The 13,373-nt window shown below is 34.9% G+C and overlaps 3 protein-coding genes across 8 annotated transcripts in view; 1 reads left to right on the top strand and 2 right to left on the bottom strand.

The window, feature by feature from the left end:
• LOC106869202 (mitochondrial inner membrane protease ATP23 homolog) overlaps window positions 1–2,160 on the bottom strand; it is an 8,519-nt gene extending 6,359 nt beyond the window's left edge. The window contains exons 1-2 of one of the 3 annotated variants that reach the window (XM_052975276.1): window positions 2,060–2,160; window positions 1,169–1,404 (exon numbers count right to left, since the gene is read on the bottom strand). In XM_052975276.1, the coding sequence (XP_052831236.1) occupies window positions 1,169–1,385 (217 nt within the window). In that variant the 5' untranslated portion in view covers window positions 1,386–1,404; window positions 2,060–2,160. Of the gene's footprint in view, window positions 1–1,168; window positions 1,405–1,498; window positions 1,665–1,745 lie in introns of those variants that run through there. The other 2 variants (XM_014914845.2, XM_014914846.2) reach the window with 2 other exon arrangements.
• Window positions 2,161–2,231: 71 nt separating this feature from the next.
• On the top strand, window positions 2,232–5,411 carry LOC106869203 (39S ribosomal protein L17, mitochondrial). Its single transcript, XM_014914847.2, has 4 exons — window positions 2,232–2,524; window positions 3,570–3,641; window positions 4,035–4,173; window positions 5,029–5,411. Exons 1-4 carry the CDS (start codon window positions 2,348–2,350, stop codon window positions 5,259–5,261), a joined length of 621 nt encoding a protein of 206 aa, XP_014770333.1. The 5' UTR covers window positions 2,232–2,347; the 3' UTR covers window positions 5,262–5,411.
• Window positions 5,412–6,955: 1,544 nt separating this feature from the next.
• LOC106869201 (G protein pathway suppressor 2) overlaps window positions 6,956–13,373 on the bottom strand; it is a 20,230-nt gene continuing 13,812 nt past the window's right edge. For 2 of the 4 annotated variants that reach the window (XM_014914842.2, XM_014914844.2), the window contains 4 exons: window positions 12,268–12,383; window positions 11,682–11,771; window positions 10,991–11,080; window positions 6,956–10,518 (listed from right to left, as the gene is read on the bottom strand). In XM_014914842.2, coding sequence (XP_014770328.1) covers window positions 10,441–10,518; window positions 10,991–11,080; window positions 11,682–11,771; window positions 12,268–12,383 — 374 coding nt within the window. In that variant the 3' untranslated portion in view covers window positions 6,956–10,440. The remainder of the gene's footprint in view (window positions 10,519–10,990; window positions 11,081–11,681; window positions 11,772–12,267; window positions 12,384–13,373) is intronic. The other 2 variants (XM_014914843.2, XM_052975275.1) reach the window with 1 other exon arrangement.

Here is a 13,373-nt window from a genome sequence, read left to right as displayed (position 1 = left end):
GGGAGAATATACAAATAATAACAACAGACGAGGACAGGTGGTGTAAATAACAAAAGTATATATTAGTATGACGCTCGGGAATACGGAAAGTCTTTGACGTTTCGAGCTACGCTCTTCAACAGAAAGAATACGGAGACAAGGAGAAAAACACGGAGAAAAAAATTGAATAGTGTTCAGTCAACGGTCAATACACACACACACACACACACATGGGCGGAATTCTTCATTAAGCACGCCATGTAACCCCTCACAACTTTTAATATTGTTTGCGAAATTGTATTCTACACACGGGAATTCATACGATTATGCAAAAACAAAACAAAAAACGGTTTTGGTGCGTGATCTAAGGGCTATTTAACCGTTATTTTTAGCACGTCTCACACCTTATACCCTCCTCGTTTGTTTGTCAGTTTGGACGGTCCGAAGCTACAGTAGAAGACACTTGCCCAGAATGGCACTCAGTGGAACTGAACCCGGAACCATGTAGTTGGGAAGCAAGCCTCTTACTACACAGCCACGCCTGCGCCCGTAGTACATTTTGTTAATTTTCTTCGCCGTTATAGCATGGCCAACTAAACCAATGAATGAATGAAATCAATAAAAGAGTAACGTTTGTATACTGATCGTCATTTTATCAATACTAAGTTCCTGCATTGGTAGCCAAACAAAAAACTTTAGGGACAGGAAATTAGATTGAGTGCCCTTTCCCAAGGGCATTAGAGGTAGATGTGAAAAGAATTACTTTTATCCAGTTCATGGAACAGCGCTCTGATGAATTTTGTCACCCAATATCATTGGACCTTTATTTCTCAAAAAGCTTTCACTTCTCATTTTCCATTCTTTGTTTTCTTTTAATACAGGCATTTATCAAAATATAAACAACGACATTACAGACCTTTTAAGACATGTCGCAGAACAAAAGGTAAAAGCACTTGGTATAACGAGACTTGAACATTAAAAGTTTAAAATCCCATTATTAAAGTCCCTAAGGTCTTTGACTGACAATGACAAATTGTATGTGCTGCTTGATCTTAAAACATTGTGTCTAGTCAATGAACAAGGTCAACCCGGCATCGCAATCCTTCTTCGTTTAGTTAATTTCATTTCACAAAACATTATTTAAGAAACACCAGAAATATCAGAAGAGTAGAAAATAATGAACACTCACGATTTTCCACACACCATGTCACATTAGCCTCACACTTAAATTTCTTTCCACGACCTTCAGTCCACATTTTTTCCCAGAAAGTTTTCCGTTTGGCACTCGCTCTGTCTGGGTAGAAATTATATCCAAAATCCTCTGCATGTTCATTTGATTTATACCTCGATGTATCAAACGGGGTCGCTTCTCCATCATTATTAGTATTTGTTGTCGCTTCGGTCATTTTAAGGCCAACTTGCTACCTTTGAAATTAAACAGAAATATCTTCGTTAAAGATGCAGCCACTTAAAGCATTTGTTGTTGTTCTTCTGATGAATCTGTTGAAAATTTATAAACCTTATTTCGTAATTTAGTCGGCAATGAAGACCACGTGCAGATTCTGAATATATCTAAGATTGTTAGTAACTGGAACCTTTAACGGTTAACGGGTTCATATTTGCTATGACACGACGAATGAGTAAATAATACAGAGGTACACGTGCATGTGCGTGTGTGTGTATATATATATATATATATATATATATATATATATATATTTAACTGTTTACATTAAATTATTAACAATTTTATTAAAGTTACTTACAAGTATTTTTTTAAATAAGCTATTTAATTAAAAGAAGAAAACAAGTGACGGTCACAGAGATGATGTATTGTAAATAAATGTAATTTCATTAATTCTTGTTAGCGAAACTGAACGTTTCTTTGGTGTGAAAATATTAAAATTAGCCGCTGGCTTCATCATTCTTGTTGATATTTAAAACATATATATATCGGTTTTACAAAGAAAAGGTTTACTTGGTAAAAAATATACACATGACCCTCTATTTCACGTATTGAATATTACATCAGTTTTGCTAAAGACAAACAGAAAGAACGAAACAACCCAAGCGAGTTTACATGTTGAGATTGACGGTGTTGGTTAAACTAAGGGTCCTCAATAGAAATATTCCCGGCAGGGAAAAAGAAAAAACAAGGAAGTATATTATGTGTGAATGTATATTGGTGCGTGTGTGTGTATATGTATGTATGTATATATGCACGCATGTGTGTGTGAGAAAGAGAGGGAGAGAGTGTATCTCTGTTGTCTGTGAGTGAATAGTAGACATTTTACAATTGACACCGGACACAAGCACTTCTTGTCTGTGGGAAGTTTCTTAACTCGGAATCGCAGATTCAACGATTAAAATGTTGAAGTTTGTCGTTCGTTCACGTCCAAGGTATATGAGTGCCACTTTGGGGCTTGGTGGCGGCCCGTCAGCTCGTTTAGAACGACTTCGTAGAACAGTTACTGCTGTAGTCCGATATGAACGAATAGAATCTTACTACCATCGTCTTGATGAAGCTAGAGGTTACACAGAAAGAGTAAGTACCACGAAATGTCCTGACTAGAATTACTTTTTTCCATGATTTCATATAATCAAACCAATCAGTAGTAAATCATTAATTAATATCTGTGGCCCAAAACGTTAAGGGCGGAGAAATAGAAATAGTGGTGGTTTTACAACGCGTACAAACAGTAAAAAAAAACACATTAACAATTAAGTAATGATAATTAGAAATAATTATACAGAACCAAATAAAAAAAAGAAACTCGTTATTCTTTAAGAACACAATATAATACAATATTAATAACTGTGTTTAATATTTCGGTTTTATTATTGATGCCGTGCCCTATATAAGCGCAAATGTCATTCTTTCCCAAATAAATTGCACTTCATTTTCGAGGTTTCGATGAAGTTATAAGGTATTATTCAGGCACTCAACTATGAGTCCACTGCATCTTATAGCAGAAACAGATGTGAGCTATTAAAGTTCATAAGATAACCATTTATCCCGTTCTCATCTCTCTTCCTAATAATAATTGTTTCAAATTTTGGCACAAAGCCAGCAACAATTGACGGTGAAGGTTAGTCGATTAGATCGACCCTAGTGATTGATTGGTACTTTATTTTATCGATCCCGAAGAGCTGAAAGACAAAGTTGACCTCGGTGGCATTTGAACTCAGAATATAAAGAGCTGGAAGAAATGCTGCTAAGCATTTTGTCTATGGCCAACGAATCTCCCAGATCGCTATCTTTAATATTCATCTTTTATTTTTGACTTGTTTCAGTCATTAGACTGCGGCCATGCTGGGACACCGCCTTGAAGGATTTTTAGTTGATTGAATCGACCCCAGTACTTTTTTTTTAAAGCCTGGTACTTATTCTGTCAGCTCTTTTACCGAACCGCCAAGTTACAGGGACGTAAACACGCGAACACAGGTTGTCAGTACTTGTCTGATTTTATTTTATCAGCTTCAGAGGAATAAAAGGCAAAATCTACTACCAAAATGTAATGATGATGAGTGTATACCGTTAAATAACTTATCTTTTAATCTTAATCTGAGTTTTATATTTTTAATTGCAGCTACTTCAGTTGGCCATTAAAAATGGTCCCAAAGATCCTAAAACTATGGAAATGGCTGATTATTGGTTGTTGGTAAGTTTTCTGGTAATTTACTTGGTTACAGACATGAGAAAAACCCTTCAATATTTATAAATATAGGTAAAGCCAGTTGTGTTGAAGATGATATTTTGAAATGAAGATAATTAATTGTATGTAACATAGGATCGATTCTCAATCTTGACAACTTTGGAACCTAGATCTATGTGTAGCAAATTCTGGCCATCTTTCACTTTAACACTGCTATGATTGATAAAACAATTATTTGGTTGTTTAATAAAAGATGAAAGTAACTCTTGTACTGGATAAACGGAGTAACAGTTTGAAGGTCAAGAAAGCATGTTATTGGCTAGATTTCATTTATTTAGAGTTTTGTGTTCATTTTTGTCATTTGTTTAATCTAATAATATTTTTTTTTGTATTTTCCAGGAGAAGGACTTGGTATTAAAACTGTTTAAAGTGTTAGTCCCTCGCTATTCTAACTATAGCACCAGTTTTACAGACATGTACAAACTGCCAACAGTTTATCCAGGAAAAGATGGAGCTCTTGGAATTCTAGAATTAAAAGGTAGAGTCATATGATGTTGGATAGTAACAGTGACTGAGTCAATGTGTTTACTGTATACACACTTTTCCTCCCTTCATATCCATGGTCTATATCAGTCATGGCTGCATGTAGCCCAAAAGTGGACTTTCTCAATGACACCTCATGAAAAATTACCTTCATACAGATGCCCATATTCTTCCTCAATGAATTTCAATGCACAATGAATAATTGACATTCAAGGACCATGTGATTACTTGAAAGTGCACAAGAGTGGCTGTGTGGTAAGTAGCTTGCTTACCAACCACATGGTTCCGGGTTCAGTCCCACTGCATGGCACCTTGGGCAATTGTCTTCTACTATAACCTAGGGCCGACCAAAGCCTTGTGAATGGATTTGGTAGACAGAAACTGAAAGAAGCCCGTCATATATATATACGGTGGTGCATCAGCATGGCCGCAGCTCTGAGCTGAAACTTTGAAATGAAATGAAATGAAATATGTATGTATGTATGTTTGTGTGTGTATTTGTCCCCCCAACATCGCTTGACAACCGATGATGGCGTGTTTATGTCCCCCGTAATGTAGCGGTTCGGCAAAAGGAGACCGATAGAATAAGTACTAGGCTTACAAAGAATAAGTCCTGGTGTCAATTTGCTCGACTATAGGCGGTGCCCCAGCATGGCCGCAGTCAAATGACTGAAACAAGTAAAAGAGTAAGAAACAATTTAAAAATTATTAGCAGGATTGTCTTCTCATCAAGTTGAATAATCTGAATGTCTTTTGTCAGGTTTTGTGCTTGTTTAAAAAATGTTTTTTGCTAAAAAGTATTGTGATTTTTATGCTATTTCAACATATTTCCATTGTTGTATGTTTGCAGGGAATCCATGGCCACCAGTTTTGCCTGATCACAAAAGCAAAGATCAATATCTTATCAATCAGTTATTGGAAGCAGCCCGAGAAAATTCTGGAAGTCGATCATCACTACATATGGACGAAACTCAACATTTTCCACCAACAGACCAAATTATAAATGAAAATTCAGAATCAGATTCCTTGATACAAAACTTTGATCAAATTAATATTCAAACAACTGAAAATTCAAATAAATAACATGAACAGTTCAAATATTTAGAGGGGGAGATAAAAAGATTTACTGAATGTCTTTAAATGTAAATTAACTTCATATATTGGTCTGTTTGCCTTAAGATTGGTGTTAAATGTTTACATTTTTTAATAAAATTATTTATAGACATTTGTTTTCAGATTTTCTTACTAACAAATTCTTAAAAAGAAACGAATTCTTGGTTACAAGTTTTCTGTTCAGTAATTCACTGTATCAGCATGGCTGTGTGGTAAGAACATTGCTTCCTATGTGGTTCTGAGTTCAGTCCCACTGCATGGAACCCTTGGCAAGTGTCTTCTTTTATAGCCTCTGATCAACCAAAGTCTTGTGAGTGGATTTGGTAGATAAAAAACCCATCATATATATATATAAATGTGTGTTTGTCCCCCACCACTACTTAGCAACTGATGTTGGTGTGTCTACATCTTAACATAGTGGTTTGGTAAAAGGCACCGATAGAATAAGAACCAGACTTATAAAAAAATAGATACTGGGGTTGATTTATTTGACTTTTATATGAGCTGGTAAGATGTAATTTAAGAGAAATTTGGTTGTTCCCACAAAACATTTTGTTCACTCAACATTTATTTCTGACTCCATATTGGCTTTTCTTAAACAACAGCATATTACTTCGCAGCTGGCCAGAAATAAAAACAACAAGCTTGCTCATTTTGTCAATTATTCATAGTTTTATTTACATATGTCACAATGGAAATTAACCGTTTCTTAATCTGAAAGAAACACCATTATTTTAAAGTACTAATAGTCCTTGTTCTTCCCTAGCTATTTACTCATAGATCATTTTATTTCATAGGAAAAAAACAAAAAGCAATTCTGATAAAATTGTAATAATTCTGTATACTTTCTTGGCTAAGTATTTCATTGATTTTAATTTGTTAAAATACCATATTTGATGGCATATAAGATGGACGTTTTGCTTCTCAAAAAAATATCATCTCAAGTCCTACATGCTAAGTTGGGCCACCATTAAGCTAATATTACATGCTTTAACGCACGAACAACCTTTTTTTCTGCTAAAACTGGAGTGTGTCTAGTAAGTCTGTGTGTCTTTTTTGTCATCAAGTACAGCAGGTTGACAAAAATTTATAAGCAATATTTTGAAACCTTTTATTACAAGTAATTGAAATTGCATTTCATTCAGAAAATTAGTTTCTAAGAGAAACAAGGAAAAATAAATATTTGGTTAGTTTCTCTTTAGTTTTGGTTATTGATATATTTATCTAAATTTTGAAATGTTGATGAAAAAAGAAATTTACAAGTAGAGTGATGGACAGAGAATATTGATGAATATTTATATACATGTGTGTGTTTTGAGAGATGATAGATAAGTTAATCATTATATATGTGTGTGTGTGTGTATATATTTTAACAAGAAGAGTAGTGACTTCCTTTGAAGTTTCAGCCTGCTAGCTTTTATGTGACTGTCTGAAGTCTAGCAGGCTACAACTTCAAAGTCACTATCAACGCTCTTTTAAAAGTATAATAAAATATGTATTCTACAAAAAGTATTGAGTAATTCTTCAGTTTAATGAAAAATTGTTTTTATTACAACTTGCCATAAGAACACGCACACACATATATGTGTGTGTGTGTGTGTAGGAGAGATGGTAGTGAGGTAGGTTAATAAGAGATATATAGAAACAAAGAGATGCAGGCAAAGAATAGTTAAATGGTGAAACCAAAGAATAGTTTCTGTTTTATTTCTTCCTTTCAATTTGGAGAAATCATTGAGAACAATAAATAAACTGAAAATTAGTGAACGAAACATAAAAATTCATGATCTTTAAAATAAAAACAAATACAAAACAAAAACTGAACAAAATGTGTCCATTTTCCATCCAATATTTTAGATGTTCAGGAGAACAAATATTTATCATCATCATCATAATTATCATGTACATAATGGTTTCTGATTTAGGCACGACGTTAATATACAATTATCTCCCCATAGTCACCATTACAAGTGATAGATGTCTCTGTCAAGTTGCCTCAATCTTCAAATTAACTCCCCTCTACTACTAATATAGAACATAGGTATGTCAAATTGACTTATACTATTCAACCCTACAATTATTTCTTTTTTTTTTTACCATTTCAGCTGATAGGTATTTCTATCAAGCCTATACAATATCATAACGTAATAAATTATCAAAACTCCATCATATCTTAATGTTTTTGTTTAGCCTGATGCCAACCATGATTGAGACAGCCAACCACTGACCATCCTGTCACTTTAGGTAGGACTACATTGTCCAATATGTTCATCCTTTCCTAAAAGGACAGGGTGTGATTTGAGGGAGATTTAGCTGCTATTTCCAGCATATTTAGTGACCACACAGAGGCTATCTCATTGGTTTAACATACTTAGTCAGTGGAATAGTAAGCATTCTCAGACTCAGACTTAGCTGCATTGTAGTCCCCTGGGCAAATCAATGAACTGGACCCTATAGTATTTATTTATTGACAGGAAGCCACAGATTAGAATTGGATTCCTAGACATGTGAGGCCCCTGGATAATTGCCCAGTGTACCTAAAGACAACACTGTTCAGACCGTGTGCTGTTTCTAGTGTAATTGAGTGTAACTTCAGACTGTTGAAGGTGATCACACTGCTGGTGAGTGTAATGTGCTGTTGTTGAGTAACCATAGGCTGGATGTTGTGGTTATTGAGTGTAACCTCAGACTACTATTGCTAATAGTTGTTGAATGTAACTTCAGATTGTTGTTCTTGTAGTTGTCGAGGGTAAGCTTGGACTGTTGTAGCTGTTGAATATAATTTCAGAATCATCAAATTTAAGCCCAAACTATTGATGTAGCTGTTGAGTGTAAGTTCAGACCGTAGTTGTAGCTGTTGAGTCTAAGTTCAGACTGTTGTTGTTGTTGTTGTGTACAAGCTCATTTTTGTTGTAGTTGTTGAGTGGAACCTCAGATTATAGTTGTTGAGTGTTCTGTCAGAGATCAAAAATAACAGAGGAAATCCTAACCCCAGATCAATTAACACCTGTTACAATAGAATCCAGTCAGATCACAATAATTACACCAGCAGCTAATGCAGTATTTAGCTGTGCTTAAATGTTTGTTTGAATCAAATGATTTTGTCTAATATTCTATTTCTGAGTAACTATAAGTGCAAGAGTGGCTGTGGTAAGTAGCTTGCTTACCAACCACATGGTTCCAGGTTCAGTCCCACTGCGTAGCACCTTGGGCAAGTGTCTTCTACTATAGCCTCGGGCCGACCAAAGCCTTGTGAGTGAAGTTGGTAGACGGAAAGGAGAAAGAAGCCTGCCATATGTATGTGTGTGTGTGTGTGTGTGTGTGTGTCTGTGTATATATATATATATATATATGTATGTATGTATGTATATATGTTTGTGTGTCTGTCTCCTTGCCTCAGTCAAAGTGGCTGGCTAAAGGTACCAAATTACTTTATACAGTCGAGCACTTCACAGTAAGAATGTCTCCAGCTGTAATATACACTTGCACTAAAAATATTTAATTTACAAAACAAAAAAACTGCCCAACTTATATTTGGAGTAGGAAATGGTTGTTAAAATAGGAAAAATAAAACAGAATAAAAAATTAAAAAGACAAAGGATGTTCAATACGATTTGTGTATGTATGTGGCTGTGAATTTGTGTGTGTATGTGAGTGTGGCTGTGTGTCTATGTGAGCCTGGCTATGTATATGTGTAAGTGTTCTGTGTGTCTATGTGAGTGAGCCTGTGTGTGTTAAGTAATTCACTTGTCTAACACACCCATGTGTAGTGCAAGTTGAAAAACATTAAATATTAACAACTAAGCACCCACCTGTTTTTTTCCTTGCATATAATCTCAGCTTCCAGTAATATTTACCCCAGAACAGGTAATAATTTTAACATGGCAGTATCAATATATAGCTATATACATATCTTCAGAATAAATTAGCTACATTTAAACATATCCCTTTTAAAATACAAATTTATTACAAATTACATATTACTCACTTCCTTGCCCTACATTAGAAATTCAAATCTTAAATAGGGGTTTGTGAAAAGTTTTTTAAAATTTCCCTGTCATATCTTAAAAATGTTTCCCAAATTTTTGTAAGGGAGGAAAAAAAAAGAAAAACTGTTAACCAATGAACTCAATATATTACTGGTACTTATTTACTGATTCAATAGGCTTACAGTAAAGGGTAAAGACCCCTTTGATCACAAATGATCATGGAATTGGACCTAGATACAAATCTGGGCAAGGTTCTTTTGTGGAAGAGCAGCAGTCCCCCATGCACACCAGCCTCCCCCTCTTCATGCCACCGATGTTGTCCAAAAGAAAGGCAAAGGCCAATACAACTTGGCACCAATGACATCACAACTTATTTTCACAGCCAAGTGTACTGGAGCAATGTGAAAAAGTATTTTGCTCAAGAACACAACACACGGCCCAGTCTGGGAATTGAACTCGCAGCCTCACAGTTGTAAGTCTGATGCTCTGACAACTGAGCCATGCACTTTCAGGCTTACAGTACAAGTTCAATATATATGTAAGGGTACAAATCCAGTATATTTACCCAAGGTACTGGTCATTCCTGCAACCAATCTAATATATATCTGCAGTACCAGCCAAATCTAGTCCAGTGTGTGTGTGTGTGTGTGCAGACCAAATAAATAAGTGATTTCTTACAATGGTAAAAGGGAATGAAAAAAAATCTCCATTATAGTGAAGAATTACAAGACTAGTACAGTTTTTATATTCCAATAATGATTATCTTCCCTATCTTCATGATGAAGAATAAGACTACTACTGTTTTTCATTACAGCAATTATTTCCTCTCGTTATTTAGAGGATTTATTAAGTGGGGCCATAGAGCTACTGACTCATTTATTGTTGAACTTCAGAGAATCTCCTACCTTTCTAACCTGTTCACACCTGTTCCTACCTTTAAATCTTTATTACCCGCTGTTTTTAATTAACAAGAATTTATCACTTAAACCTGCCATTAATTCGTTTGACTACTTTCAAGCATTTGGGACAGTTTTAATGAAAAATAAAAAGACTATGATTATGACTAAAAAAAAAAACATACAAAACCACAATGGCTGACAAAAATAACAGAAAACAAAAATTACGAAGCAACATCAAGTGTCTCAGTGTTAGATGAAAGCAGTTTAATAGTAACGACCAGGGGGTTGCTGGGATGTGTATGCCTGTGGACGTCCAGCAGCTTGGTGACCAGAATATGTAGCCTGAAGTAGAGGAGAAAAAAACATTAACAAATGATAGATGAAGGTCCATTTAGTGTATATAAATAACAGATAGATAGAAAAAAACAACCGTTTTTCTGTGGGTACAAAAACAGCAATATATATTTATATATATATATATATATATATATATATATATATATATAAGGAATACCAAAAATGGGACAAGGAAGCAAAACATCCAGACAGACTTTCTGAATGACACACCTGATGGAAAATTACTTTGAATTTTTTTTTTTTTTAGTAGTGCAGCATGTCTGATGGTGAGTGATGTCTCATGTGGCCCACTTCTTGAAAAAAAATTTCCATGCCTGCTTTAAAGGGTCTACAGAGTAGCCTGTCTCACTAGGTACCCTTACACAGACCCCAATCTCAAGTAGAGCCGTCATCGAATAACAGATAATGATAATATACCAAAGAGATGAGGAAGAATAAAAAACAAAAAGGAACTTACCTGAGTTGTCACTGGTTGGTAAGAACTGACGGTAGTGTGTTGAGGTTGGGGCTGAGAACCACGTCCAGAATAGCCAGTGACTATGCTGCCCTGTGAAAGGTTAAAAATAAAATAAGGGTAATTCACCAAATTATCATACATGTTGTCATTCAATGCAACTATTTATACTATTACACAAACTGAGTTGTGCATGGCATATTTTAATTCAGATTCTCGTAAGTAAATCTCTACTACTATTCCTCAGCATCTTGGAAAAAAGGGGTCAATTAATGTCACCAAATTGTTAAATAGTAACCAATTTTGTCAGTTCAATTCTCAGCCCAAGCTGCCCAAAAACTCCCTTGTGGTGGTGGTGGTGGGAGCTTTTCACAGTGACTGCATATTTACATATCTTTTAATACATACAAGGAAAAATAACAGCACCTTTGATTCTTTATAGGGTTTTGATGACTGGTGGGAAGAAGGATAGTTTCAATAACCATTTAAAGGAAACCTGAGACAGAGAAAGAAGGGTAAAAGTTAGCTTCAGATTGGAGATCTGATTTGAATGCTTGAAACAGAGGTGACTTAGCCTACTCCGCATAACAGGTATTTTTTGCTTTCAGGTCTATTCTATGACATGTAGGTAGTCATCTAAAAGATTGGAAAGTGAGATAAATAAATATATGGTGAAAAGTGCTAACTGATTTACCTTTGGCTGTGAATTCTGTTGTATCTGCAGAGGACGGGCCATCAGGGTTTGCTGTTGGCTTGTGATTGGTGTAATTCCTCGTATATGCTGCTATAACAATGATTAATATAAGAAAATAAACATATACACACACACACACCACACTCACAATAAACAGCAATTATAATACATAAGACATACATATATTAACAAATTAATGAGTTAGCAAAACTGTTGTCTTCTGAAGTAATTTATGTTCACTTCAAAGTGTGAAAGATTTTCTGTCAACCACTGGAAGTGAAATTACTCTTGTTCAACTTCTAAATCATAATGAATCTCTAAAAGATCAGAATATTCAGCAGTCTATGAATGGTGAAGAGTCACATTCTTTTATAATAGAGGAGGAGAAAGATTACTAGCCAGTCAAGGCAGCGCTGGCATTGGCCACGTTTGGATGGGGCTTTTTATGTGCCACCGGCACAGGTATCACAACTACAATTTCCATTTGATTTTCACGTTCATGAGAAACATTAATGTACTGTGCTACAAGTAGTTATATGCATAAATTAGAAATAGTTATGAATGTTCTGAGTGCTATATCACTTACCTGTTGAACAGTCTGCATTTTGAATTTCTCATCACTAAATCCAGATTTCTGATTGGCATGTTCTAATTGTTGCTGCAGAGGGAGAGCTGAGCTGTGGGCAGTGTTCAGGTAACCAGCTGAAAGAGGCGCAGAATTTTGTTTTATATATCCACACACATATATATAAATGTGCATGTGTGTTTATATATACACATATACGTGTGTGTACACACGTGCATTTACACACACACACACATAAAAGTTGATGTTTGTTTGTCATGAAACAATGTCACCATTTCGTAATGTGTGTTCCTCAAAATTTGCAAAGAGATTGAAAATCATCCCAATGCAACATACAAGGAAAACAAATCTGGGGTAGGAGATCCACCTCACTCCCCAGAGCTGCACAAATGAAGCATTCAAGAAAAGAGAGAGTGAAAGATTGATAATTACAATGAAGTGATAAATTCTTCCCCCCCCCCCAACACACTTTCCCACCATCTCTCTCTTAGATGATATTGTATATACTGTGATGCTGGAGTTATAAAAATACCTGATTTAAAATGCTGACCTTTGAAAAGTTAGTATGTAAGTTCGAATACCATGAACAGTGAAACGTAATTTATTCCTTGTTCCATGTTTAAATTTGTTTATATTTATAAAATATTCATTATTTATACTCTACAAATTGAACTGCAAATTTATATAATGTTGACCATTCATTCATGCATACATACATTACATAGATACATACATTACATACATACACTACATACATACATCACATTCATACATTACATACATACATTACATACATACATTACACACATACATTACACACATAAAATTACACACATACATTACACACATACATTACACACATACATTACACACATACATTACACACATACATTACACACATACATTACACACATACATTACATATATACACTACATACATACAATTCATACGTACATTACATACATTACATACACATACATAACGTTTGTCCTTTATGTCTCTGAAGTTGACCAGATTGACAGCTTACTCATTGTGGGCTCCAAGGTGGCTTATTAGGCTAAGACTGGTTTAAAATCTATGGTTACAGTAGAGGCATCTAATAACA

The sequence above is a fragment of the Octopus bimaculoides genome, chromosome 20 (genome assembly GCF_001194135.2).
Source record: "Octopus bimaculoides isolate UCB-OBI-ISO-001 chromosome 20, ASM119413v2, whole genome shotgun sequence".
Lineage (NCBI taxonomy): Eukaryota > Metazoa > Mollusca > Cephalopoda > Octopoda > Octopodidae > Octopus > Octopus bimaculoides.
Note: the sequence above shows the minus strand (reverse complement) of the source record. Positions and strands in the feature narration are given on the sequence as shown.

What these genes read in the sequence shown, in the direction of transcription:
- LOC106869203 (XM_014914847.2), top strand. Translation starts at nt 2,348, where the DNA reads ATGTTGAAGTTTGTCGTTCGTTCACGTCCAAGGTATATGAGTGCCACT. An exon ending in TGGCTGATTATTGGTTGTTG is followed by an intron (nt 3,642 to 4,034) that starts GTAAGTTTTCTG and finishes TGTATTTTCCAG; the next exon opens with GAGAAGGACTTGGTATTAAA. An exon ending in TGGAATTCTAGAATTAAAAG is followed by an intron (nt 4,174 to 5,028) that starts GTAGAGTCATAT and finishes GTATGTTTGCAG; the next exon opens with GGAATCCATGGCCACCAGTT.